At 41.7% G+C, this 27,397-nt stretch overlaps 1 protein-coding gene across 3 annotated transcripts in view; it reads right to left on the minus strand.

Moving 5' to 3' along the window:
• The window catches only part of PDE4D (phosphodiesterase 4D), a 647,997-nt gene that overhangs the window by 186,580 nt on the left and 434,020 nt on the right, over positions 1 to 27,397 (minus strand). For all 3 annotated transcript variants that reach the window (XM_066602773.1, XM_066602775.1, XM_066602774.1), the window contains exon 2: positions 1,660 to 1,851. In XM_066602773.1, coding sequence (XP_066458870.1) covers positions 1,660 to 1,851 — 192 coding nt within the window. The remainder of the gene's footprint in view (positions 1 to 1,659; positions 1,852 to 27,397) is intronic.

Consider the following 27,397-nt stretch of genomic DNA (forward strand, 5'->3'; position numbering starts at 1 on the left):
TGTATGCTCTCTACCCTACTTTGGCTGCCACAATCACCAACGTAATTAAACTCTAATGCTATACTAGATTTGGGCAACAAAAGGTAAATATATTGAGTAATATTTTTAATTTTGCCATGAACTTCAATCACAGTTTAGGTATAGACAGCATTATGTTCTCGCTGGTGAGGCACCGGTAGAATAGGTTTGAGAGCAATCTGCCCTACACCATAATTTTCAGTTATAGGCTTGTTCTAAAGAAGAGGGCTTCAACTATTTTTTAGATTGATCTGGACTCAAAAGCCCAATGTCAGTGACATGGTTCTTAGGGCAGTGGAAATCCACAAATGCTAGAGACGGAAAGGCATTTACCCCTTTTATTCTCCCTAGTAGGAGAGTCCTGATGAGCATCTAGTTTACTGTAATGGTGTCCACATGTTTAGGGTCCTTTTACATAGAGCTTTGTGTGGCACAGAGTGTTAAGGCAGCAGAAATTGAGTCCTAAGCTCTCGCTCACGACCCAAAGGTTGCGGGTTCAATTTCCGCGTGGCTCCGGTAGCCGGCTCAAGGTTGACTCAGCCTTCCAATCTTCATCGGCAAAATGAGCACCCAGCTTGTAGAAGATGACTGGGGAAGGCAATGGCAAACCAACCAGCAAAAACAGTCTACGAAGAAAATGTCATGATGTGACGTCACCCTAGGAGTCGGTCATGATTCAGTGCTTGCACCAGGGGTCTCTACCTTTACCTACATAGACCAATTCGTGGCCAATGTAACAACCACTGATAAATAAGCATATTGATTAGCACGTGTTTACTTTTCTTTTACATCTCTACTTTGGGGGCGAATGAACGTTAGTACAAACACTCATCCACATAAGCTGCTGTACATCTCCATGCTCACATGGAGACATGTACAACTGACCCAAAGCATTTCTTTGCTTGCTGAAATCATTGAACAGCCATCGAATGAGCACTCGGTTATTTGTTAGCTGATGATTTTACACAGCCCCATAATCAGGTGAAAGATTATAATAAATGTTCATATAAAAGGGCCCTTTATCCTTAATTGAAGCATTCTCCTAATTAAAGCGGTTGTATGGTTAAAATACACTTTTTAAAATCAGAGCCAAAAGGGTTAAAACAATAATACCCAGGATACTTACCCATTCTCAGCACTGTAGCCCCGTGATTCCTCCAGTCTCTGTTGACAGCAGACATCAGCTGACCGCTGCCTGCCTATCAGGGGCTGCAGCATCGCTGTCCATTCTCTTGCGCATCAGCACTCACATCCTGGGCGTCATGATGCCTGGAGTTCTGAATAGTGCCGCTATGGTTTCTGATTGGCAGGCTGCGGCTCCCATGACTTCTGCTGTCAACAGAACCAGAAGAATCATGGGGCTGTAGCCCTGGATCACCAGGGCAGGGGCTAGTACCCTTTGTATTATTGTTTTAACCCTTTTGACTCTGATTTTAAAAAGTTAATTATAATCGAAAAACCCCTTTAAATTATTTTGCTTGGTCACTGATAAGACATAAATGATATCGATAGGTTTGGGTCGTTCAATGCTGAGACACTGAAAGGTTTTTTTTAAGTGAGATGGTGTTATTCCCAGTAGGCACATTATATAAATGTATCACAATAATAAAAGGTAAGAAAATAAATTTGGTAATTACTCACATGTCACTAGCGATAGAGGAGTTCCTAGACATGGACTTTGGAGAGAGGTCATAGTCGCTGTCTGACCTGTACAAAAATGATTCCCTTCGTTGGCTGTGGACAAAGTTGGCCTGTAAAATCAGCCCTGATCCTGGGCTTGTCATGGGATCCAGGGGACTCCGTCCCGATGAGGTGCCATTGTCCACATCAAAGCTGCAAAGAAACACACAGACATGAGCGACGTGATGCTTACAATTGCTATTAATAATAATTGTTGCACTTTTATTATCAATTGTGAATTAGAGATTCCTGATTCACAAACTCAGGATCAATGTCGCCTACATCAATAGTCCCAACACAAAACATGTATAGGTTGTACAGTAGTAATGAGAGTTGGAGAGGCCAGTAATTGCACGACCACCAATTTTGATATTAATGACCCTCCTTAGGGTAGCCCATCAATATCCAACCCCTTTAGCTCTTTGTCAATACATTGTATTTGGAGCTATGTAACAGAAAGAAGGAGCTCTGACCACTAAAAAGATAAATGTAAAATTGCAAACTATAGGCAATGAACAACACTGAATTCTGGACCAATTTAGATTGCAAAAAAAGCAAACCCTAAATGATGTGCTAAGTTGACATTCATTTCCAACTTGAAGGACTTGTCCCAGGAAAACAACCCTTTTTCATATACGCTATTAGAGCACATGGGCGATGTAGAAGGAAGACCTGGGCTGGTTGTCCCACTCTACGAGCCAACGGAAAGCCGCTCTACAAGAGTGCCTTTTGCTCTGGCAGACATTGAGCGGTCCTTGTATTTCAAGGATGGCCAGTCATCTGACATTGTGCAATACTACATTTTCCCTTCAGCAGTCAGCTTGGCTGGCCAGGGCAAAATCATCTGTTTCCTGGCAATGCCGGGAGAGTGGCCAGGTCAACCACCTGATTGCTCCAGGGGCTGCATTCCGAAAAGGGTTGTGTCTGATGGGATGACCACTTTACCGTTCAATTTTTTTTGCCAATTTTGCAAATCTACTAAATATTTGTTAGATATTTCACACGTTAGCCGCTTTTGCAATATAATAAAATACAGTACAATGGTAGACTAATATTATGACATCTACTTTACATCTCCCTGCAGGTACTGTATAGCACAAAACTATATAAAATGACTTAAGATCTAGCTAAAGGGCTCTGTTCCTAATGGCATCTTTCAAGGTTTCCAGCATGTTTAACCTTTTCCAATCCACTGTCTGACGTCTGAAGACATTATGATTTAAGACTGTACAGCTCCGATGTTGGAAGACATCCGCCGGGGTTCTCTTACTGTATATTGCCAGCCTCTCTGCTGTCGGAGCCTATGCAGTGTGTCACCGCATGCAGTACTGGCTTTAGCCAGCATATAGCGCCATTGTATAACAGCAGAAAAAGAGTAAGCCCCCTAGGAAAACCAGGATACAAATTGGATTGGAAAGGGTTAATGCCAAGAACAACATTAACTATAGCACCGTTCTTGCTCAACAAATTACTGGAATGCTGGTATAATACTGTACGTATTCAAAAATGGATGTGGCACCGCCATGGCGGAAAGTTCTGGCAGCCACTGTATTTTGCTACCAGTCCCTACAGGGACAGGCCATATAACTGATGTATAGAAAAAGTCTGCCCTTCTAATTCTATCCTATTTCGATAGCGTCCACTATTGCGGTGTGAATTGGATTCTAGGCTCAGCCATGTTGAATGTACAGTAATTCCCTGTTTTTGAATATTAGCACAGCATTTATTACTGTGATCCAGAACTGGTATTACCACCCTCCCGTATGACACTTCTTGCTCAGACACGCTCAGGCAGACTGCAGTATAAGGTATTGCATCGAGGAGGCTTCAGGTGTAGCATACCAACACGTCCCGTGCCGTCTAGCATTCCATTCCGTGCAAAAATCAATAGCAATGTGCATTAAAGACCAGGCTCGAGCCTTCAGCTTTTCGCCGGCAGATCCTATGCGTGTCTGGCGGAGTGTTATGTGCATTGTATCTAGTACATAAATAAGCCTTTTGTGTGTTAGTGACAAAAACATATCTATATTCATTTTGCCAAGACTACTTAGCTGTGCAACCACAAGAGCATCTGCCAAATATTTAGAACCGGAATGACAATAGCCTGCTATGTGTTACAAATAATGTAATCTATGTAGCATCGGATGGTCTTAGAAAGGGTAGAAAATTTACTTCTAAGAGGTTTGAGGAAAACGGCAGAACATAAAATGGGATTTGTAAATGTTCCGGTCTCATGTTTTTGAATCTGAGAAGCCTTGTCATCAGATCTCGGCTTAGTCTTCCGATTTGGGGCTCACGACATTCAAGATCATACGGTTCAGGTCCAGAATCAGATTACTACTAATATCAAATGCTGCATTATCCAGATTTCAACATTAGAAATTGCCGAATTACTAGTATATTGCTATTATCAGATGCTGGATTAATAGAATTCTACTATTATCAAACGGTGAAATAGCAGGATTTTAACATTATCAGAAATGTATCATTATTACAGTTGAGCGAACGTACTCTGCTGAGCTTGATGCTTGTTCGAGTATTAGCGTACTCGATGGTGCTCGTTACTCGAGCGAGCATCATGCCGCATTCGACCCTGCCCCAGTTTTGTCAGATTTGACCCCTCCCCGCTGCGACGCTGCGCACATAAACACTAGTTTGTGGCAAGAGAGAGAGAGCTCGGTAACCGGCGGGTCACATACAAAAATGCTTGAGTCTCCCATAAAGGCAATGGAGTTCGTTACTCGAATAGAGCTCTTGAATTCTACGAAAAGCTCGACTCCAATAATGAGGACCCGAGCATTTTGGTGCTCGCTCATCTCTAATCATTATCAGATGTATTCATTAAAAGAATTCAAGCATGATCATATGATAGATTATAAAAATTATACAATTATCATATGCTGGATTATCAAAATGTCACCATTATCAGATGCTGGATAGGGGCCTTGTGTGGAGCAGTGTGTTAAGACAGCAGTATGCAGTTTTTCAAGCTCTCGCTCACAACCTGAAGGTTGAGGTTGGTTCAGGTAGTCGGCTCAAGGCTGACTCAATCTTCAGTAAAATGAGTACCCAGCTTGCTGGGGTAAATAAATAGCAAGTCCCTATTCAAGATGTCATCTGGTGGATTATCAGACAGTTACCATTATATTATTACGTGCATTAAAAGAATATCATAATTATAATATGATGCAATATTAAAACTTAACCCTTATCACATGATAGATTACATAGGTCACAGAGCATGCCCACAACACTTTCCCATAGATGTGTTGTCCATTGCATTTATGGCTCATGAGGCTTCTGTAAAGCATCAGGAATTTACCATTATCAGATTATGCATTACCAGAATGCATAATTAAATTAAATTAACAGAGCTTCATCATTCTTATATGCTAGATTATTCGAATGTCACCATTATCATATGACAGATTCAAAAAAATTGCACTATAATTTCACAATTATGAAACACTGGCTTATTTAAAATTGACTATAATACATTGCCGAATTACTAGAATATCACTATAATCAGATGCTCGATTATCAGAATTTTATCATCATATAATAGATTATCAGAATGTAGAAGTTAGATCCAGTGTGCCCAGGAGTTAGGTTAAAGCTTCAGACTGTTACCATGCAGCGGCTGCCGGGGCCGGTTGGTCGGCGCGGTGCGCACGCTCGTGGGTCCGGGCGGCGGCATGTGCGCGGGCGTCTGTGAGTGCAGCTCTGTGCACGAATCCCTGTCATGAGATTCTGCTGGGAGGTGTCGCCACTTCTGTTTATAAGGCTGGCAGTGAGGTCCATTCACTGCCAGTTATTGGTTTCTGTTCAGTGTGCTAGCTGCCTGCCTCTGACAGTCTCCTGTTCTCAGCTTTTGCTATATCTGCCAGGTTATCCATCTGCCTCGGTCTGCTGCTATGTTCTGTTGGTTTATTCACCTGCCCTTCCTGTCGGTATTCTACCCTGTTCCATCTTGGTACGCCAGCGTCCCTCCTCAGTCCCTAGCGAGTGTAGGGACCGCCGCCCAGTTGCCCGCCTGGGGTTAGCAAGGAGTGGAGGCAAGTAGGCAGGGACAGGGGTTGCGGGTAAGTTCTAGGGCAACCCAGGCTGGCGTATCATCGGGTAGGATACCGTAACACAGACTTTAATAGAAACTTTAAATGCGGAATCACAGACGTCACTGACTTCTGCTGCGTTTCAGACAACTGTCTAATCGTAGCCGTCACTGTACTGAAACCACACCTATATATACACGTCTATGTGATTCCGCTTTTAAAGTTTCTATTAGCCCAACTTCTGGGCACGGTGGATCAGCTACAGTTTTCTGCAACCATTCATCGCAGTTGGAGCGGTTTCTGTGCGCGCCCCATGGAGGAAACGTATCCTGTGTAGCTGGCCTCTTTCATCTTTATTCTCAGTTTGTCACTGTTGTCAAAGACTGGATTATCAAGATTTCACCAATATCAACTGGTGATTCATCAAAAAAAAAAATGCATTTCTTAGAGGTCACACAAAAATATATACTGTAGTAATGGTCACAAACCATGCATAAATTAATACGTAATGGTGCGAAGAGTCAACACAAACCGGTTATTTCCAAGTCATTTCTATAATTATTAGTTGTCAACACAAAGTGATTAGTTTTACGATTGTTGTAAGAACACATGGAAAGTAATAATCATATAAGCTGAAGTAGTCGTGTAGAGAAGCAGCCAAGCGATTTACTAGGCCTGACTGAGTCCAGGTAATTCTGTCCACCCATTCTTGTAGCACAGGGGTACCGCACACAACACACCTGAGGGAAGGGCGCCTGCTGAAGGGCAGATTTATGAACTTTTTGTATACATATCACAGTGTGTATTAATTAGGTAATCACTGAGCTGTGAGGGTGACAGAAGGATGAGGTCACAAAGGGTGCTACACCCCAATTATCAACGTAGCACAAAAAATTGCTGTCGTCTACTTGATGGACTTTCTCTTACCAAGCGCAGTTGTCGCTCCCCAACCCGTACCATAAAGAGTAAAAAACACTCTTGCATTTGCCCTTTGCCAAACAGTATAATAGTTCTAGATGAGGACACCAATCAGAAACATGAAGGAGAATTTTTCATAAATCTCTCAAGCTTCATTCATGTAGAAATGCTGCACCTATCGCTATATCCACTATCCTATCCAAAAATAATCGGACACCTGAGCAAGAATCAAAAGTGGTAACTTAGTGGGGCCTCCTTTGGCCCTAATGACATCACATACACTCCGTGGCAGATCTTCTACTAACGTCTTATACACTTCAGCTGGTACTTCCCTCCACTCATCCTGCAAACTTCTGGCAAGGTCTATCAAAGAAGGTACATCCATCCGATTTTCGTCTCAGTGTTTTGAGTCAAGTACGGCTGAGTTTCATTATAGTCTCTGTTGGTTGTAGTGGCAAGAACCATGAATAGAGATGTACCTTGACATTTGTGATATGGCGTATTGTCTTGTTGGAAGTATAGCTGACCATTCCCAGAGTATTACCACACTGTTGGCAGCACATTTTTGTGTTGAACAATGTTCTTCCATTGATCAACTGTCCAAAAGTTTACAGGATGAATGGAAGGATATACTAGCAGAAGTCTATTGGACATTACAGACAGTATGCCACTGAGAGTATCTGATGTCATTAGGGCCAAAAGGAGGCCCCACTAAGTATTAAATTCTACTTTTGATTCTTGTTTATAAATCCAATGACTTTTGGTAGGATAGTGGACAATATATATTAGTATGTAACTATACTTCCTTAGAAAACAACATTGAATATACATGAATGTGCTACATTATAATAAAATGTACCGTACAATATAACATATGATATACAGTAATAGAAGTTAGAGCCCACTGCTCTATGGAAAAAGTAAAATAAATCTCTAATTCTATTGTTGAGGGACGCAACGATGAGTGCTCAGAATTCATTCAAATGAGTGAAAGTGAGCGGCGTTACGTGTAAACGCGAAGCCATCGTGCACTATTCGTTCACTTGTCGTTTATTGACGAGTTTCAGCCTGCATAAAAATAGTTGTTCGTTTGTTAGGTTTAAATGACATTTGTTCAGTCTTTCCTACAACTTAAGGGGAGGGGCGACGGTTTGCCCAGAGACTTCACAAATACACAAAGAGTGTCAACCGCACTCACCACACTTTTCAAACGTGAGACTCTAATCCCAGTATAATCCCAAAGGCCTTTTGCTGTTATGACCATGGAAGATGAATAAAAGAGAATTCTAATGGGAGTATATTTGTGGACTTGAATTACCTCTGATGCTGCTTTCCCATGTTGAGGTTTGCCCAGAGAAACACAATGACTCATGCAGCAGTAGACAATGGCTTATTCTTCACACTAATTAAACACCTCCTGCCTAGGGATTCCTCGCATAAACACACGCCCACCTGAGCAAACAACATATATACAGTCTTTACATAGTTAACGAGGGAAATAATGAGTATTTCACACAATTATCTTTATGTGTAAACGCTCAGCATTTGAAAGCAAGAGTTGTTGTTTACACGCAACGATTGTCGTTTAAACAAATGGGGTATTATATTGTTTCAGTTAGGCCCCCTGCACACAGGCGGAAATTCCGCGGCGGGATTTCCCACAGAATTTCCGCCCGTGCCAGCTGCCATAGGATTGCATTAGAAAATGCAATCCTACGCACACAGCCACGATTTGTCCGCATGAAAACACGCGCAGAAAACAAATTGCAGCATGTTCTATTTCTGTGCGGGTCTCGCAGAGGCCCGCACAGAAATATCAGTGGTGACGGGCCGGCTCCTCTCTGCGCATGCGCCGGCGCATAACAAAGATGAAAGACACTGGGAGTGGGTGAGCCAAAAGTCTCCGCAGAGGCATGGGCCCGCCTCCCGCTACAAGAATCCTCGCAGCGGGATCTGACTAGGCCGTCTGCAGGCGGCCTTAGTGTGCTTCTGTTCAGTTTGGTTCCCGGAATGGAACTATCATTTTTGTCTTTTGTTCACCTTACATTGTACTCAATGGGAGACAGACACAAATGGAAACTATTTAATTTGTATTCATCTGGGTTTCTGTTGAACGGATCCGTTAAATCATACTGCACATGTGAGGTTGTGAAACTATGGCTAAAAAGAAAAAAAATATAATAATAATGGATAAGAGACTGACGCGAGCTTCACTGATTCTATTCAACAGATTCTATTACCAGATTGGTCAGAATACCGGATCTGCTCGTTACAATTTGCATGTCACACGTCCTTTTTGTAAATTTTGAAAAAAGAATTTAAAAATGGATCAGTTTAAAAACGGATAAAAGAACACAGATGTGAACCTGACCCAAGAAGAATCATTCCTGTATGGAGCAGGCTGTATACCCATAGCTCATATTCAGAAATGCAAAATTAAAGTAACACACCTAGGAATGCAAATATTTCAGGAGCGTATGTGTAATCTAATAACCCAAATGGATGCTGCACATATGTCCTAGCCTAATTAGTCAAAGGCCAATCCTTTTAAAAGAGAATGTCCCACTGACCTATTGTATAAACTAAATTTCTATAGAAAATATACTTTTTAAGAATTTCTGTTGAGTTCTTTAATCTTTGACGTATTACCATGGGGCAGCACCAAGCTGGCTAGGTGAAATTGGGCGAGGCTTGGCTTAATGCTGTAAGATTTTCCATGGCACATGTAACCCTCTTCGATTATCCCCCTTTTCATTCTTAGAATATAAGATACATGCCTCACAATTTTTAAAGGATGGATTGATGGATGGGAAGAACCTCTAATGAATATTCATGAACACAGATTTTTTTTTCAAGACTTCTAAACTTTAGTGAAACTTTTACATTCAAAGCACAAATGTAGCCATAATCACGTATATTATATATCAAATGTCTGAAGGTGATGCAAATGATGATTAATGGTTAAACTATCCAGGTAACTGTTACTTTATACTTGCTCCAGAGCCTAATCCTGATGACAGCAGAGAAGAATGCAGTGCGTACATATTATGAAAGCGGCCCCGCTGTGTACACTCCTTCATTGTCCCGGTCTTACATGATATTCATTATTACGTAGTTGAATATATTATTCCAGCTGACAAAAACCCTTCCACGGCAAAACAAAGATGCCAAAGGCTGAAGACCTCACAGTTATTCAGTAATTAATGGTCTATTTGGCTGCTCAGTCTGAAACACTGAACTGTAACAAATGCGCTGGACGCTTTCCTTGTACCATTTCACAACATAAAGGGACTTCAGTCATGATGTCTGCACTGATGTAAGCAAACGGGGCTGATGCAAGGGCCCTACGGAGTCGGAGAGTCAAGGTAGACTTTTGTTATACAGATAATAAAGAAAACCATAGATGGGCAGAGCTCTAGTTGGTTCCATTCCCATCACTACTGTGCCGGACTTGTAAACAAGTGGGTGAGGGCTTGGTCCAAAATTCATGGGAAGGGGTTTAGAGATGGGAAACCATGATTTGGGGGATAAACTTAGCACTATAGTGAATTGGGGCTATTTAGATCTGTAGTGTGAGCTCCCTCTATTCTACATACATCATTGATCATTAGTGGCCACAGTATTTCCTCCATCAGATGGTTAAGGAGGGACATGTCACATCTAGAGATGAGCGAGCGTACTCGCTAAGGCAAACTACTCGAGCGAGTAGTGCCTTATGCGAGTACCTGCCCGCTCGTCTGAAAAGATTCGGGTGCTGGCGGGGGAGAGCGGTGAGTTGCGGGAGTGAGCAGGGGGGAGCAAGTGAGAGAGAGATCTCCCTCCCGTTCCTCCCCGCTCTCCCCCGCTGCTCCCTGCCGGCACCCGAATCTTTAGAGTCGAGCAGGCAGGTACTCGCATAAGGCACTACTCGCTCGAGTAGTCTGCCTTAGCGAGTATGCTCGCTCATCTCTAGTCCCTTCCTATAAGTACCATTAACTAGGGGTCGAATATTCCAGAAATGCACTTTCTCTACTTAAGATCTCACCAATACCCTGGACTCCTGTGTGTGCGATATGGTAGGAAAAAATGTTATTGTGCTCAGAAAGAGAATAACCTAGTAGATATGATACTTTATAATGGCTAACGAAAAAGAAATGATGTTAACAGCAAGCTTTTGAGACTACTTAGATTTAAGTAGTCTTGAAAGGTTGCACGGTTACCATTTCTTTCTGCTAGCCATTAAAAAGGTATCATATCTACTAGGTTATTTTGTTTCTTTTACAGAGAGCAACAACAATATTTTCTACTGACTAATACAGTACCAAAGTTTCTCATTCCGGCATGGTGGAATCACACATGGTTGCATCATGACTTCATTCTTTAAAAGTGTCAAACATCAACGAACAATGCCAAGCATGCAGGTATGTTCGGAAAGGGAGCAGGCAAGATTGCTGGCAACTATTTAAACTGTAGGGCCAGCTGAAAGGGCTTTCCAATCATTATTTTGGGTATCTAAAATAGATGCCCTGCCTGTTTACGGAACATCGCTGTTGACATCCTGGTACGGCATTGGCTACAGCAGCCATTTGGCTAAACAATGGAGTAACTGCTGTAGTACACAGAAACCAGCCCAATGCCACCAATAGTTGGTTAATTCTGAAAACCCCTTTAAGGCTGTGATCACTTCTGTGTTTGAGGCTCAGTCAGGAGCCTGCATCTCAGATTATACATAAATGTGGCGAAAAAAAATTGTGCTCCCTTTTTCCGGTAAAATGACGGACATCATGATGGAAAACCATTGGCTATAGTGGAGTCCATGAGGAGTCAATAGTGACAGTCATTTGATGGATCTGGTGCTCTTATGTTCATTTTTCTGTTCCTATGAACAGAGTAGAAAAATGGAAATGTGAATGCAGGTATGAACTCAACCGAAAGGCCGATTCAGATGGGCGTATTTCAGTGAACTACATGGACAGCACAAGGACACATTATAGCTAATTAGGTTATTGAGACAAGCGGATCGATGGACCACATGAAATTATAGCATGTCCTGCTCTGCTCTGTATTTTGGACCAGAATCAGATATGCAGTGGCGTCAAGGAAGCACAATGAATATCCATATCTAGACTGAACCAACTGATAACAGGAAAAAATAGATTGAAACCAACAACTATAGAGTAAAGCTGCCTTTTCACAGGACAATTATCGATGGGCGCTTAAGCGCTAAGCGGCCAACTGTCGTGCCAATTATTTTCGATCCTGACTACTAGAATGATAATCGCTCACTGACTGGAGGCAAAGTGTGTCGGAGATCTCTTCCTGCTACCAACCTCCATTTACAGTATACAAGCAGTGGTTTATAGCAGACCAGTCCTGTCGTGTCCACTCTTTACACGGGATGACAGTTGTCAGTAATCACCCTTGAGTAATCACTCAGATGACTATCAATCACATAGAAGTCCCTCAACCCCTTAACACTCCAGGGCGTAAGTTTATATCCTGGCAGCGGGGTACTTCCCGCAACAGGGCGTAAACTTTCGTCCTGGGGATAGCGCGAGATCACTTATGATCTCGCGCTATCCCGCAGCTGGAGCTGGCTGTCAGTCACAGCCGGCCTCCCGCTGCAACAGCGGGGTGCATCGAGATGCGCCCCCCGCTGTTAACCCCTTCCCTGCCGTGATCTAAGTAGATCGCGGCATGGGAAGGGTTCACAGAGGGAGCGCGCTCCCTCTGTGATGTCACCGGGCTCTTGCGATATAATCGCAGAGAGCCCGTCCTGTTGCCATGGCAAGAGGATGCCAGACACTGGCGTCCTGTAGTGCCATAGCCTATGATCGCTGTATAAGCGATAAGGCATGGCAGGGCAGTAGCCCTGCCATGCCTTATCACAGCGATCATCAGTGCTGTGCTGCAAGTCCCTCAGAGGGACACAAATTGTGTAACAAAGATTAAAAAAAGGAATAAATAGAAAAATGTTAAAAAAAGTTTTAAAAAACACATTTTTTATGCTTTTTCTCATATTAGCATAAAAAAAGGTAAAAAAAATTAAAATCCCACATACACTACCGTTCAAAAGTTTGGGGTCACCCAAACAATTTTGTGTTTTCCATGAAAAGTCACACTTATTCACCACCATGCGTTGTGAAATGAATAGAAAATAGAGTCAAGACATTGACAAGGTTAGAAATAATGATTTGTATTTGAAATAACATTGTTTTTACATCAAACTTTGCTTTCGTCAAAGAATCCTCCTTTTGCAGCAATTACAGCATTGCACACCTTTGACATTCTAGCTGTTAATTTGTTGAGGTAAGCTTGTGAAATTGCACCCCACGCTTCTAGAAGCATCTCCCACAAGTTGGATTGGTTGGATGGGCACTTCTGGCGTACCATACGGTCAAGCTGCTCCCACAACAGCTCAATGGGGTTCAGATCTGGTGACTGCGCTGGCCACTCCTTTACCGATAGAATACCAGCTGCCTGCTTCTGCTGTAAATAGTTCTTGCACAATTTGGAGGTGTGTTTAGGGTCATTGTCCTGTTGTAGGATGAAATTGGTTCCAATCAAGCGCTGTCCACTGGGTATGGCATGGCGTTGCAAAATGGAGTGATAGCCTTCCTTATTCAGAATCCCTTTTACCCTGTACAAATCTCCCACCTTACCAGCACCAAAGCAACCCCAGACCATCACATTACCTCCACCATGCTTAACAGATGGCGTCAGGCATTCTTCCAGCATCTTTTCATTTGTTCTGTGTCTCACAAACGTTCTTCTTTGTGATCCAAACACCTCAAACTTGGATTCATCCGTCCACAACACTTTTTTCCAGTCTTCCTCTGTCCAATGTCTGTGTTCTTTTGCCCATCTTAATCTTTTTCTTTTATTGGCCAGTCTCAGATATGGCTTTTTCTTTGCCACTCTGCCCTGAAGCCCAAAATCCCGCAGCCGCCTCTTCACTGTAGATGTTGACACTGGTGTTTTGCGGGTACTATTTAATGAAGATGCCAGTTGGGTATCTGTGAGGCGTCTGTTTCTCAAACTAGAGACTCTAATGTGCTTATCTTCTTGCTTAGTTGTGCAACGCGGCCTCCCACTTCTTTTTCTACTCTGGTTAGAGCCTGTTTGTGCTGTCCTCTGAAGGGAGTAGTACACACCGTTGTAGAAAATCTTCAATTTCTTAGCAATTTCTCGCATGGAATAGCCTTCATTTCTAAGAACAAGAATAGACTGTCGAGTTTCAGATGAAAGTTCTCTTTTTCTGGCCATTTTGAGCGTTCAATTGACCCCACAAATGTGATGCTCCAGAAACTCAATCTGCTCACAGGAAGGTCAGTTTTGTAGCTTCTGTAACGAGCTAGACTGTTTTCAGATGTGTGAACATGATTGCACAAGGGTTTTCTAATCATCAATTAGCCTTCTGAGCCAATGAGCAAACACATTGTACCATTAGAACACTGGAGTGATAGTTGCTGGAAATGGGCCTCTATTCACCTTTGTAGATTTTGCACAAAAAACCAGGCATTTGCAGCTAGAATAGTCATTTACCACATTAGCAATGTATAGAGTGCATTTGTTTAAAGTTAGGACTAGTTTAAAGTTATCTTCATTGAAAAGTACAGTGCTTTTCCTTCAAAAATAAGGACATTTCAATGTGACCCCAAACTTTTGAACGGTAGTGTATTTGGTATTGTCGCGTCCATAACAACGCATACAATAGGTGCACATACGTTTGACTGTGCACGGAAAAAAGCGTTAAAAAAACGCTTAAAAACTGAGCAAAATGCTAATTATTAGCATTTTGCCTTCCTAAAAACGCAATAAAAAGTGATCAAAAAATCCGTGTGTACCCCAAAATGGTACCAATAAAAACTACAGCTCGTCTAGCAAAAAATAAGCCCTCACAGAGTGCCGTACATAAAAAAATAAAAAAAAGTTACGGGACTTTGAATGCAGCGATTTAGAAAAAAAAAAAGATTTCCAAAAAAAAGGGGTTTTATTGCAGAAAAGTGGAAAAACCTAAAAAAAAGTTAAAGTTTTGGTATGGTTGTAATTATACTGGCCCGCAGAAAAAATGGATTGTGTCATTTTGTCAGACTAAAAGACATAATCAGCTGGAGTACAAGCATTTACGTCAGACCAGTTTGGGTTGCTTTCATGTGCGCAGTTTTGATGCTGCTTTTGAAGCCGATGTCAGGAGTGAATGGTAAAGTGAGGGGAATTAGATTTATATAAAAAAATACATTTCTGGTGTCTCCTCGTTATCCACGGCCAAACGACAGGGCCAATCTGCACCACATTTTTTACATAGGTAAATCAGGCGCTTTGGAGATTTTAGACCGGATTTCATCACTCTAGGACACATCATTTTCGACATGCTTGCAAAAAATTGGAATGCAAAAGCAAATATGGACTGAAACCTGGTCTAAAACCTTCTGAATTAATGTGACTAATTTGGTGCTCCATATATCTATAGATCTCTTGGCTTTGTATCAGTAGCAAACAAAGTTTTTAATCACATACAAACACAACAAACACTTGTGCAAAACTAGATTATTCCGAAGCATGTCGGAATATTCTACTTCTTTCTTCTTTTTTTTTTTTAATCCACGCTTAGATGTGTTTTCAAAAATTGCATAAAAGAACGGAATCAAAAAGGCTCATATGAAAGAACCTTCTGAAAAACTGTGTGAGCTGACAGGTAACTGGGGCTTTAGATCATTTAGGGATTTTTTACACTAAAGGGGACAGAACAGAAGCTTCATTCAGCCATAAGGGAACACAATCCGTAAATAATACTGGCATAAAGCCTAACAATGTGGCATGAGGGGTGAGAGTAGTGTCAGGTACACGTATCTACTGTACATATCATGCTTCAATTACTGTACATGTGTTTTGTATGGACCATTTAACCCCTACTATATCCTGGGCCACTTGTTCTTGAATAGCTTGGCCTAGACCAATCCATTCGAACCATGAAAGTCATGACTTCACTTCCTAACATCCAATCTAATAGACAACAGGAAGCTGGAAAGTAGGACCGTTTTTAACAGAGTCCTGCGTAACGGTCCCTTATATATACTTTCTGCAAAATGATTTCATCAGTTACTGCGCATAACATTAATGGACCAAATAATCAACCAAACTTTATCTCAAATCTAAACCTGCACCGAAGAGTCCAAAGCCCTGATGCTTTTTGACAGGAAGGCAATTGTATTGTCCTTATGTCTGCTTTTCTTTATCTTTAGGCTCACTGTAATTGAGGAATTTTATGCTTGAGAAACTAATATATATCAAAAAATGTCAAATATTTAGGAAATTGGCCTGTGGACACAGCAATGTTATTTCCAAAAGACCTCTAGAGAGAATCAATTCTCACCGGCTTTCAAAACTGCTGTGACCCCAAACATCATGTCAAGGCATGGAACAAGCAGGTACAAGGCCCAAGAGCATTAATGATTAGATCAACTTGTAAGCTCATGGTATTCCCACATGAAATCCACCTACAATTTAATTTGATAACGCATTAAAGGCTATGCCCACCTTTCGGAGTGCGCGTGAGTGTGTGAGAGGGGTGGGGGTGGGGGGTGGAGGGAGCGGGTTATATTCACCTAAATGCATGTATTTTAGGCTGACAATCATTTTTGCAATAGGGTTTAATTAAGAATGTTGCGCTGTTTGTCTTCTGCAGCTTCTACATATCACTGTATACAGACACTGCAGACTAAGGACCCTATCACATAAAAATAGTGTTGAATCATGTGAGAATGAACGATAATCTTGCAGTGTAAACATAGTCAACTACTGAACGATGACTGATAGTTTCTTCGCTTATCGTTCGTTGTTCATTTTATGCAGGCATAAAAATAACTGTAAAGGGAGGAGAATTATAAAAAAATAATAATTTCCAAAAATGTAAATGCAAAAGCAAATATGGATTGAAAACTGGTCTAAGACCTTCAAAGAGCTTGATTTACTAATGTGGCTATTTCGGTGATATACATTTTGGCTTTGCATCGGTAGCAAACAAAGTTTGTAACCACATACAAAAACAACAAAATAGTTACTTAAAATAGACTCATGCAAAACTGGATAATTCTGAAGCATAGAAAATATTCTACTCCAGTCGTTTAGCAGTTGTTTTGTGCAATAGGCGATCGTTTAGTCATTCACAGACCATTGCCAGGCATTTCCACCCCCCACCCCCCCTTGACAGTCGAACAAAAATGACTGAATGACTTACGATGAAAAGAATTGATGACAAAATTTAAACAATCAGCTACGCGTGTAAAACGGACCTCGTTTGAAAGCAAAAGACTTTCGCTCATTCCAATGATTAACTGCTCCATGTAAAAAGAACCTAAATCTTAATAGGAGATCCATAAGTGAGGTTAGAGGGACGACTTGGTTTCCGGCCTTTATTTTTGCTTTCCTGCATTTTCTTATTAGCCAATTTATGACCACAACAAAGATACAGATATGGCTCTAAAAACCCCTTCTACCTTCTTCTCCAGATCCTCAGCTGTGTCTGACAGCCGAGGACCCGACCTGCTCCTGCATGATTGCAAGAGCAGTGGCTTTAACCCTCTCCAATCCACTGTCTGACCTCTGAAGACATTATGATTTAAGGCTGTACAGCTTCGATGTCGGATGTATATTGCCAGCCTCTATGCTCTCGGAGCCTATCCAACATGTCACTGCATACAGTACTGGCTTTAACCAGCATATAGCGCTGTTGTATAATGACAGAAAAAGAGTAAGCCCCCTGGGAAAACCAAGATACAAATTGGATTGGAAAGGGTTAATCCCGCACCATATATCAACTGGGATTAAAGCCCAGGACCAAGCGCCATACATTTATGGTGCTTGGTTCTTAAGTGGGTTAAACATGAATTATGAGGATCATATGTAACAAATAACCCTCTATTTCATTTAGAGAAATAGTATGCATCTTGCCTTAGGCAACTACTACATATGTGTGACAACTTCACAAATATGTGACCTTTTAATGTCTAACAAAAAGACATGATGTTATAGCAAGCTTTCAAACCTACTCAGTACTCCTAACTAGGTTTGAAAGCTCGCATTAACATCATGTATTTTTGTTAGCTATTAAAAGGTATCATATCTACAAGATTACTTGGTTTCTCCTGCTGGGAACAATCACGTTTTACTCTACTAGCTAACACGGTACCAAACTTTTTTCAATTTCAAAAACACTCACACACTGACACTACTATGTATACAAAAAAATTACAAAAAGCTTTGTGTGACAATGCATCACACAGTTTTGGGGAAAAGAAAAACAAAACAGACAAACAAAAAATTTGCTCTACTTCATCTTTGGACTATAAGAGCAAGCAGCATAAAAGCAAAGTGACGTGGACTCTGCTGAGAGTTGCTGAGTCTAGACCTGCTCCTCGCATCAATCTCCAAGTGTTCTGAATTAAATATGATGAACTCTTAGCTCTGGTCTGTCAGACTAAAATGAATCCAGACTCGTCCCTCTATATATTAGTAGGATAAATATTTGAGCATCAGTCTGACAATATGAGAGGTTCAATAATCCGTACCAGACGTAGGGAAAAAGCTTCAGTGTGTCCATTCCGTTGGCAGGTCTGACAAGTAATAGTTAGCTGGCATTTAGGATTGAGTGGCGGCTTCAGAATGTATTGTAAAAATCTAAAAGGTAGTAGACATCCCCAGGGTCCTGGGACTGCTGGATAGAGAGGATCCTTGTGCCCATCAGAGGCGATCATTCAGAGACCTATATACTCCCCATTTATATACAACATGTCCACTATTAGTGCATTGTGATCTTTGTTGTTAGTATTGCATACATTGATGTATCATCAGTAAGAACTAAAAAGGTTATTTGTAATCATCCATAAGAAACAGACAGGGCCGGCCTTAGATTAAATGTTACCCTGAGCAGAACAAAAAAATTATATATATTGCAAGGATACACATTCTGCTTGTACAGAAAGGAGCAAGATAGTAGCATACCCATACTAGAACAGCTCAGTGAATACTTTACCAGAACCAAGCTCATGACATAAATACAGCACCAGAACCAAGCTTGTAAAGGGTGAATGCACACGGGCAGAAATTCAGCGGCGGGATTTCCCACAGAATTTCCACCCGTGCACGCTGCCATAGGATTGTATGAGTTTATGCAATCCTATGCAGACGGCCTCGATTTGACCATGTGAAAACTCACGCGGTAAACAATGTCCTATTTCTGTGTGGGCCTCGCGTCATCTTTGACGCGCCAGATCTGCCCAGCATACAGCAGAGTGGAGGAGACGCCAGAGGAGGTGAGCCGCAAGGGTCACTGCAGGGGCACGGCTCGCATCCCACTGCAAGAATTCTCGCAGCTGGATCCAAACCGGCCATCTGCATAAGGCTTTACATACATAGGGCACTAGAACCAAGCTCATGACATAAATAACAGCACCAAAACCAAGCTCGTAACATACATAGAGCACTAGAACCAAGCTCATGACATAAATAGAGCACTAGAATCAAGCTCATGACAAACACAGAACCAAGAACCAAGTTCATTAGATAAATAGAGCACTAGAACCAAGCTCATGACATAAATACAGCACCAGAACCAAGCTCGTAACATAGAGCACTAGAACCAAGCTTGTAACCTAATAGAGCACTAGAATCAAGCTCATGACATAGAGAGCAAGAACCAAGCTCATGACATACATAGAGCACTAAAACCAAGCTCAAACCATAAATAGAGCACTAGAATCACGTTCAGGACATAGAGAACCAGAACCAAGCTTGTGAAATACATAGACCACTAGAACCAAGCTCATGACATAGAGAACCAGAACCAAGTTTGTGACATATATAGATCAATAGAACCAAGCTCCTAAGATAAATAGAGCACTAGAATCAAGCTCATGACATAAACACAGAACCAAGCTCGTGATATACATAGAACACTAGAACCAAGCTCATAATGTAAATAGAGCACTAGAACTATGCTCAGTATATAGATACAATAACAAATACCACCCCAGAACCAGACTCTTAACATAAGTACAGTGCTAGAACCAAGCTCATAACATACCTACAGTAGCAGAATTAAGGTACTTGCTTACAGGTGTAATGCTGCCATGGAACATCAGAGAGATGGATACAGAGCCAGGTGGAGGATTATTTGTGTTGTTCCACAAGACGCTACTGCACAGTGGAAGAAAGTTACTTGGCCTGATGCAGCCAAGGGTGGAGATCATCCCCAGCCTTCCTTCACCTGGCCCTCCCACCCCCACATGTACAAACTGGGTTACATACAGCTAAGTCCGGCCACGGAAATAGATCCTAGGGGAAAGTGATTGCTTCTGAAGTTCCCTCCAAATAAGGTTGCCTTTTGCTTGACATTTGGGGCCCCTAATTATTTCGGAGCAATCAGTAGCTCATTTTGCATCATTTAGGTCTTAGGGAGGCCCTAAGAATCATATGAATGATTGTTCGGTCCTACCAAGTTTGCATTGGCCCATGTTAAAAAGCCTTTTAAAAGATTGCCAATAGACTTGATATATTTTCGGCCGGCACTCACTTGGTCAGTAAAAGCTCCCTCATTTCTTAATGTATTAAGCACACATACAAGAGCTGCTCTGTTTTGTAAGATTCTGATGTCCTCATATGGTTTAAGGTCTTCAGATGCCGTAGTGTTTACACATCATATGACAGATTACGTCTGCTTGGCAGCAATCACAGCTCATATTTGTATATTCTTACCTCGCTGAAGTCTCTTGACAAGCAACCAAGTTTACAAAAAAACTTGCAAAGACGTGGGTCAGTGTTAGCGTACATTATCCGGAATGTGTAGTGTAAAATATCAAGGTCTGTTATATGGGCATAGACACACAGGTAAAATGTTATATATCTATGAAATGAACTTTAAATTCAAAGTTTTTATGTAAAGTTATCCTCAAGCTTGCAGGCCGGTCTCACATGGACGTATTGTCAAAACACAATGCTAATAGCCCATTGATTTCTATTGGGCCACTCACACATGCGGGGTTTTTTTTGCGCGCGTATTACTCATGCGTAAAAAGTTGCAGCATGTCCTATCTTGGTGCATATTACACACTCATACACGCCAAGGTAGTGTATGGGGATTGGCATCACAAAGCAAGTACGCATGTCATTACATACTTGCTGCGTGTTCGCAGACGGTCCACAGGTATACACGGGTGTGTGAGCCCGGCTTTAATACGCAACTCCATCTGTGAATAACATTTTGTTCAGCAATCATTGTCCAGTAATCAAATGAGAAATGATAAAACCCTCATTCATTGTTCATCACATCATCTACCGTGTTTCCCTGAAAATAAGACAGTGTCTTATATTAATTTTTGCTCTAAAATATTTCATTTTTTACATGTATATCTGCCTGGACACCATTTAAAAATCATGCTAGGTCTTATTTTCAAGGTAGGTCTTATTTTCAGGGAAACCGGGTATGTGGGCATAAAAGATATCCTTTGTCAGCTACACATCACCCTCATGTCAACAGGGATGTGCCGCTGGAAATAATAGAAACTGGTTCAGATGAACGATTGTCCGAATATTTGTTTGCACAAATCGCCACAAGATAATTGCAGCATGGAAATGTAAATAAATAAGCACTCGTTGACTTTCTCTATAGTGGATTGGTGCCCCTTACAAGCAAAAATGTGCCCATGTAAAAGGATAAGGGCTCGTTCACCCTTGCATGACAGCCCTCTGTTGTTCAGTTCGTCACAGGAACTGAAAAATGTCAAAAGTGGCAGTCCCGCATCCGGAACATGCCAAACCAGAATGCTGCTGAACGGAACCCGTTGACTATAATGGGTTCTATTTGGAGCTGCTATATGTAGTGAGCCACAGTCGACACTACAGCAACTGCTGGTCACTTTATGTAATCAAGAGTGTATGTGCTTTTAAATGGTCAATAATGTGTTAACTGAAGGTGTTTTTACCAGGAAGCATCGCATGACTGAGGTAAATTCACCCTAAACTGTTCTCACATCTATCAATCTCCCCCAGCTAGTATAGGGTTTGGATAGTCAGCTTTCCCCTAGCGCAGGATTGGTTGTGTAGAAAAGTATAAAAGGTTGAGACTGGGTGGGGTTAGGCAGTCTAGTGCAGGGAAGCCTGAGATAGAGACTCATGAGGAACCAGAAGAACATCTTCACTTATGCTTCCAAGTCAATGCTGAGAGTCTAGTCTAGAAGAGCCTGAGATAGAGACCGGAGAGGAACAAGAAGACCACTTTTACTCAAAAGCCAGTGTGGTGGAAAGTGGAACCCACCACACTAAGTCTGCTTCTTGGAGACCTTCCCACTATGTGCAACATCTGCACTGAAGTACCACACTACACGCTCCAGGGGCAAGGACTACTACCTCCATTTTGGTTTCATTTGGTTTCTCCAATTTTTTTTATATTTATTGTTTTGCCTGGAACGGGTCCCTACCCATGCACAAGCTAGCATCACGATAAACAACATATTCCCCTACCTGACTTCACAGGTAGCGCCCCACTGGGGTTTAAACCATCTTACCCTGCCCAACCCTGCGGGCAGTACACAACTGAAACGGCCAATATTTTTGCAACTGTAGTAATGCCAGTTCCAGATCATATTTGCCACCGTGATTACCGACTACCATCTTAGTTTCACCTCACTGCTTAAACCTCTCCTAGATCTGGGGTGCTACATATACAACCATGGCATTTTTAGAGATGAATAAGCTTTGCATGCAATTTTGTTTTAGCTGGGATATTTTGGAAAATCGGCAATGGAGTTTCCAAATAGCTCCTCTGACACTGATGTGAATGAGGCCTAAGGCTTTCCAGCAAAAAGACTCTTTTTTATTGATTGACTTAGTTGACCCTACAGCTAACCCCTCTCCTCTGAAAAGGAAGTAGTTAGGACAGCATAAAAAATCCAGACTTAGGCCCCCTTAACATGAGCGAAGCATTTTTTTTTTTTGCGGAATGAACAATGCTTTTTTGCCACGCACATCGGCCAGCGTATTTCACTGTACTTTTTGGGCACACAAGGCATATTTATTTGCATGTGGCAAACAGAGACGTACCTATTGAATTGGCCAATTAATTTTAATGAGTTCCGGAGGTATTCTTTTTCCAGCAGAACTACGCATTGTTTCACGCATCGCCTTGCATATCACGCACCCACACTGACGTCTTTGGTGCGCAAATACACAGAAATAAAGAACATGCTGTGGTGTTTCTTTTCCGCGCACAAAATATGGAAACGTGAACAAACCCATTGAATTGGATGGTTTCCATTCTCTGCGTATATGCCTGAGTGAAGGCGGCCTTAATAAAAAGAAAAAATGCTACCAAAAGATGTAGATATTAAAGGTTTAGGTACTTTAAAGCCTATTAGAACATGGCATTTTTGAGTGTAAATCTGAGCCTTCACTTTAAGTGAAGCCATGCCAGTAATGCCAACATGAAACAGATCAGGTTTGGAGGACATCTGTACAATTTAGCATCATTTTCAGGGTTAAACCAGAATTTAATTACAGTATGGCCCTTTCAAACCATAACATTCACAGCAGGCGAGGTTAATGCTGTATGTTCCCAACACTTCAAGAAAAAACTAACACTAACAAAACTGTAATAAGTCAGTGCAAAACATAAACACTTGGCTATACATAGCTTCCTGGAATCGAGCCGCACACAATATTCCTCCTGGAATGATGGAGCGCCAACATGAAGAATAACTCAGGGTAGAACAGAATAGTAAACAATCCCTCAGACCAGGGCCAGGCTCCGCTGTGAATGGAGTCAATGAAAGTACAAGGGTTTAATTAACCCACCCACAATAGCCTTTTTCTCCATTATGTATAATCAGCGGGTAAAAAAAAACGCATCATGTTCTATTTTAGCGTGTATGACACGCGACAGAGCCCTATTGTTCTCTATGGCTGCGTAATAAACCCTGTACATACACGTATGTGCTGCGTTTATATGCAACGTCACTAAGCAACAGAGTGGGAAATTTTTAAAAAATTACCGCTGGCTCATACAGAGGTAAATGCTGCATTATGCATACACTGGTGTGAGACGGCCCTAAAACGGTCCTGCTGACAAAATCTAAAAATGCTCAAAATACCGTATTTTTTGTAGATACGATGCACCTATATTTTAGAGGAGGAAAATAGGAAAAAAATATATTTTTAACTTGCCCAGTGACAGTGCAGGGGATAGTACAGAGTGACGGAGGGCCACTATAACGCCTATCCTTTCTCTTCCACAGCAGGAGCAGCAGCTCCCATGGTACGGCAGTAGAAAGTCGATTGATAGAGGTAGGGGGGGGAGGGAGCAGCAATAGTTCCCGCCGATGCTCAGTTGGCCGTGCAGAGGAGAAAGAGAACTGCTCTCCTCCCCTGCTATGGAGCGGACCCGGACGGATGTGCGATCCTGCAACAGTGCCAGCAAGCTTGAATTTCGGCACATTCACTGTATAAGACACACTAACTCCCTCCACCTTCCAATTGAGGGAAAAAAGACATCTTTTAGAGCAAAAAATACTGTATTTTTGATTAAATAAACTGCTAATTGTCATGTCTGTGTAGGACTCATTAACACATTTCTAAATGTATAATAGAACAAAAAAATTCTGTAGAAATTAACCCCTTAGTGACCAGCCTATTTTGTTCCTTAAGGGCCAAGTGATTTTCATCATTACATTGCAAGAGACATAACTCATTGACATAGCCGTAGGAGGGCTTGCTTTTAGTTGGACGAGTTGTATTTTTTAACGGCACCACTCTAGGATGCATAAATAGTGATGCGAAAATTTTACAATTTTTTTTTAAAGAGAGCAGATAGAAAAAACACGCAAAAATTCTGCTATTAATTTTAGATTGTTTTTACAGCATTCACCAATCGCCAATGATATTCTTGGAAGTGCATTAACAAGAACTGTACGTCATTGTGGGTATCCATCTATCACTAAAAATATTGCCATTGGACATATACTAAATTGGTGTTAACATTTGTGTCAAGTGAAGTTTGTGTCCTAGGGGACATGATCTTCACCTGATATGTTTTCTTAATAGATATAATAATCCAGTGTTGCTTTAATGCCAATCTACAGGTCAGAAGATCAGCCGAATTCCAATACTGGCAACAATAGTATTACGGTACCTCACAACAAACTCTCAGGCATTTGTGTTACTTCAGACCTATTAGTACTGTATAGCACTATATGTGGCACTAAAATAGACAAACTGGAACATTCGCTAATCCTGGATTGCAAAAAAAAAAGAAGTCTGAAAGCTCGGTTGTATCCATCAGCAGACATGGTGGGATTTTGATGACGGCTGTATAGAGTAGATACAACCCCATAAACCAAGTAGCCTGGCAATGAGATGTACATTGACCAAATATCATACGGCGTCTCTCGCCCTTGGACCCTCTGTAGGACCTCATAAAATGCCATTGACTTTTGATATATAGTAGGACTACACTGGGCCCGATTTGTAAAGTGTGAAGAACACAAGTGCAACTGAAGATGAGACTGTTTGTTCAAGTATTATATGTACTTATGCAGAGCAGGAAGACAAACGCCTGAGCACCAATGTGCGCAATAAAAGGCATGTTGGCCCGTGTCCCAGCACAGCATGGGCAGATAACTCGCCAGTGCCAACCACGTGCTTGTAAGCAAAAGACAATTACTGCTATCCAACACTTTAGCAGCTTGCTGCACTAATTTTATCAATAAGCTAGCAAGTCAGGTTAGATATACATAGTTGTCATGATGAGCAGCCATTGCTTTGTGGTGTTGAGGATATCACAAGCCGTTCTTGTATATGCAAGGTCTGTGGCTATCACCCCGGGGCTAATCTGCACCGCATCCATTCAGTTGATGGAGGTGATGGAATTTCTTGGCTACAGGTCATGCTGGGACCAACACTGTGCCTGGTCCTTAAGCACACAAGTTCTTAAGCACTACCAGCTTGGCTAGATCCCTGTTGAAGTCACGCTCATTTATTTGTATGTTGTTTTAGTCAGTATTATATAGGACTGTAAACTTTGGTAAACTCTTGCTTTGTAATACTACGGTGCTTCTAGAAGAACAAGATATTGTGTTGGGAAGGGTATCCTCTCTTCTTAGGGAGAGCACCTAGAATGTGTGTGAGGAGACTTATAAGGCCATCCGTGATCCTCTGGGAAATATGCAAACAAGGAAGATTAAACAATACCTCTGCAGCGCCAACTATTGGAAGGCAGCACTCCTGCAAGCCAATATCAAACTCTTTATTCAAGTCTTTATAACAATGACTAGAAATTGAAAACCATACACAGACAGCTGTTTCAGGGTTTGGGCCCCTTATCAGTGTGCAGTAGGTTTGTGGCTTGGCTAATGAGAGGCCTGTGACTTGGGTCGGGATATTGTGTGTGTCTAGTCTACGTCTGGAGCAGCCATAGGCCAAACAATGGTTGCACTACATCAAACATCAAGATAAGAGATAGATCTCAATTAAAGAAGATACTTTCACACTGGACATGCATTGCATTTGTGGTCACCGCCATTAAAAAAATAAACCTCAAGATTTCATGATAGAGAAGAATAAGGTCAAGAAAACCTCCTTACAACCAGGTCAATGGTTCACCGGCAAATATGCTGTTATCTATAGTCTTGTGTGATTATTGCACTTGGCTTTATGCAGCAATGTGATGATGTAATAGGAAGACAAATACCACTTTTATTATCTCCTCCTTCTCTTATGTCATAATCTCTTATCTCTAAACAGGTTAATACAGCTTGTATGTAGCCCTGCAATAAACCAGAGTAAATGTTTATAGACATTCACTGACTATGGAGGCTGACCACACTATAATTAATGCAATTCAGATCATCAGAGTTAATAATGAGACGTAGATAAGGCAGAAGAGCCCATAGGCTAATGCAATCAAAACTGCAGCCAGAAATCTCAGTTTCCTCTTATTTAGGGCTCATTCACATGAGTGCTGTGGGCGCGCATTAGAGGAAAGTGCTTCAATAGGAACCAATAGTTTCTTTAGAAGCGTTCACATGAAAGAATTTTAGACGCATTAAATTTGCGCACCTAACAAAGATAGGACATGCGACTGCAGGTTGCATCTAAGGTCCGTGATGTGCACAAAGACAGGACCTGACCTCCTTGGTGTGTGCTTTCCATAGACTCCTATGGGAGCTGGATAACACATGCCACACATGTTGAATCGTGTAAACGGGCTGATTCAAGTAGCGGGAATTCACGTGATCTGTAGTGCAGTATAGCTTGATAACGACAGCAGATAGCAGTCAAAACATTGCATTTATGGATTAAATAAAAGAAAAAGGTCCTTTAAAAGGAACGTCCATTGGACTTTTTTGCACCCCAGATGCTGCTCCATCTTGGAAGGTTGGTCTACATGTATTTGGATGATTAGTCCACATCCTATTGGGAACATGCATTTTAGCCCTTGTAGTGTGCCTCCCCTGTATATCAGGGACACTGTGGAAGTGCTGCTGTCAAATATCGCATTTTATTTGGCTTGACTGCAGTATGGGCACGATCTTTTCATGCGCCTATACTACGCTAAAACAGCGCTCGTCTGAACGAGGCCTTACGGTTTCAGGGACAAGATGGTTAAATGTGCATAGAAGGCCTGAACATTCGCCCATTGGACCATGCAAGACTTAGTTCCCACTCATCAGTTGTGTTCAACCAGATGCTTTATGTCAGAG

This window comes from Eleutherodactylus coqui, chromosome 5 (assembly GCF_035609145.1).
Source record: "Eleutherodactylus coqui strain aEleCoq1 chromosome 5, aEleCoq1.hap1, whole genome shotgun sequence".
NCBI lineage: Eukaryota > Metazoa > Chordata > Amphibia > Anura > Eleutherodactylidae > Eleutherodactylus > Eleutherodactylus coqui.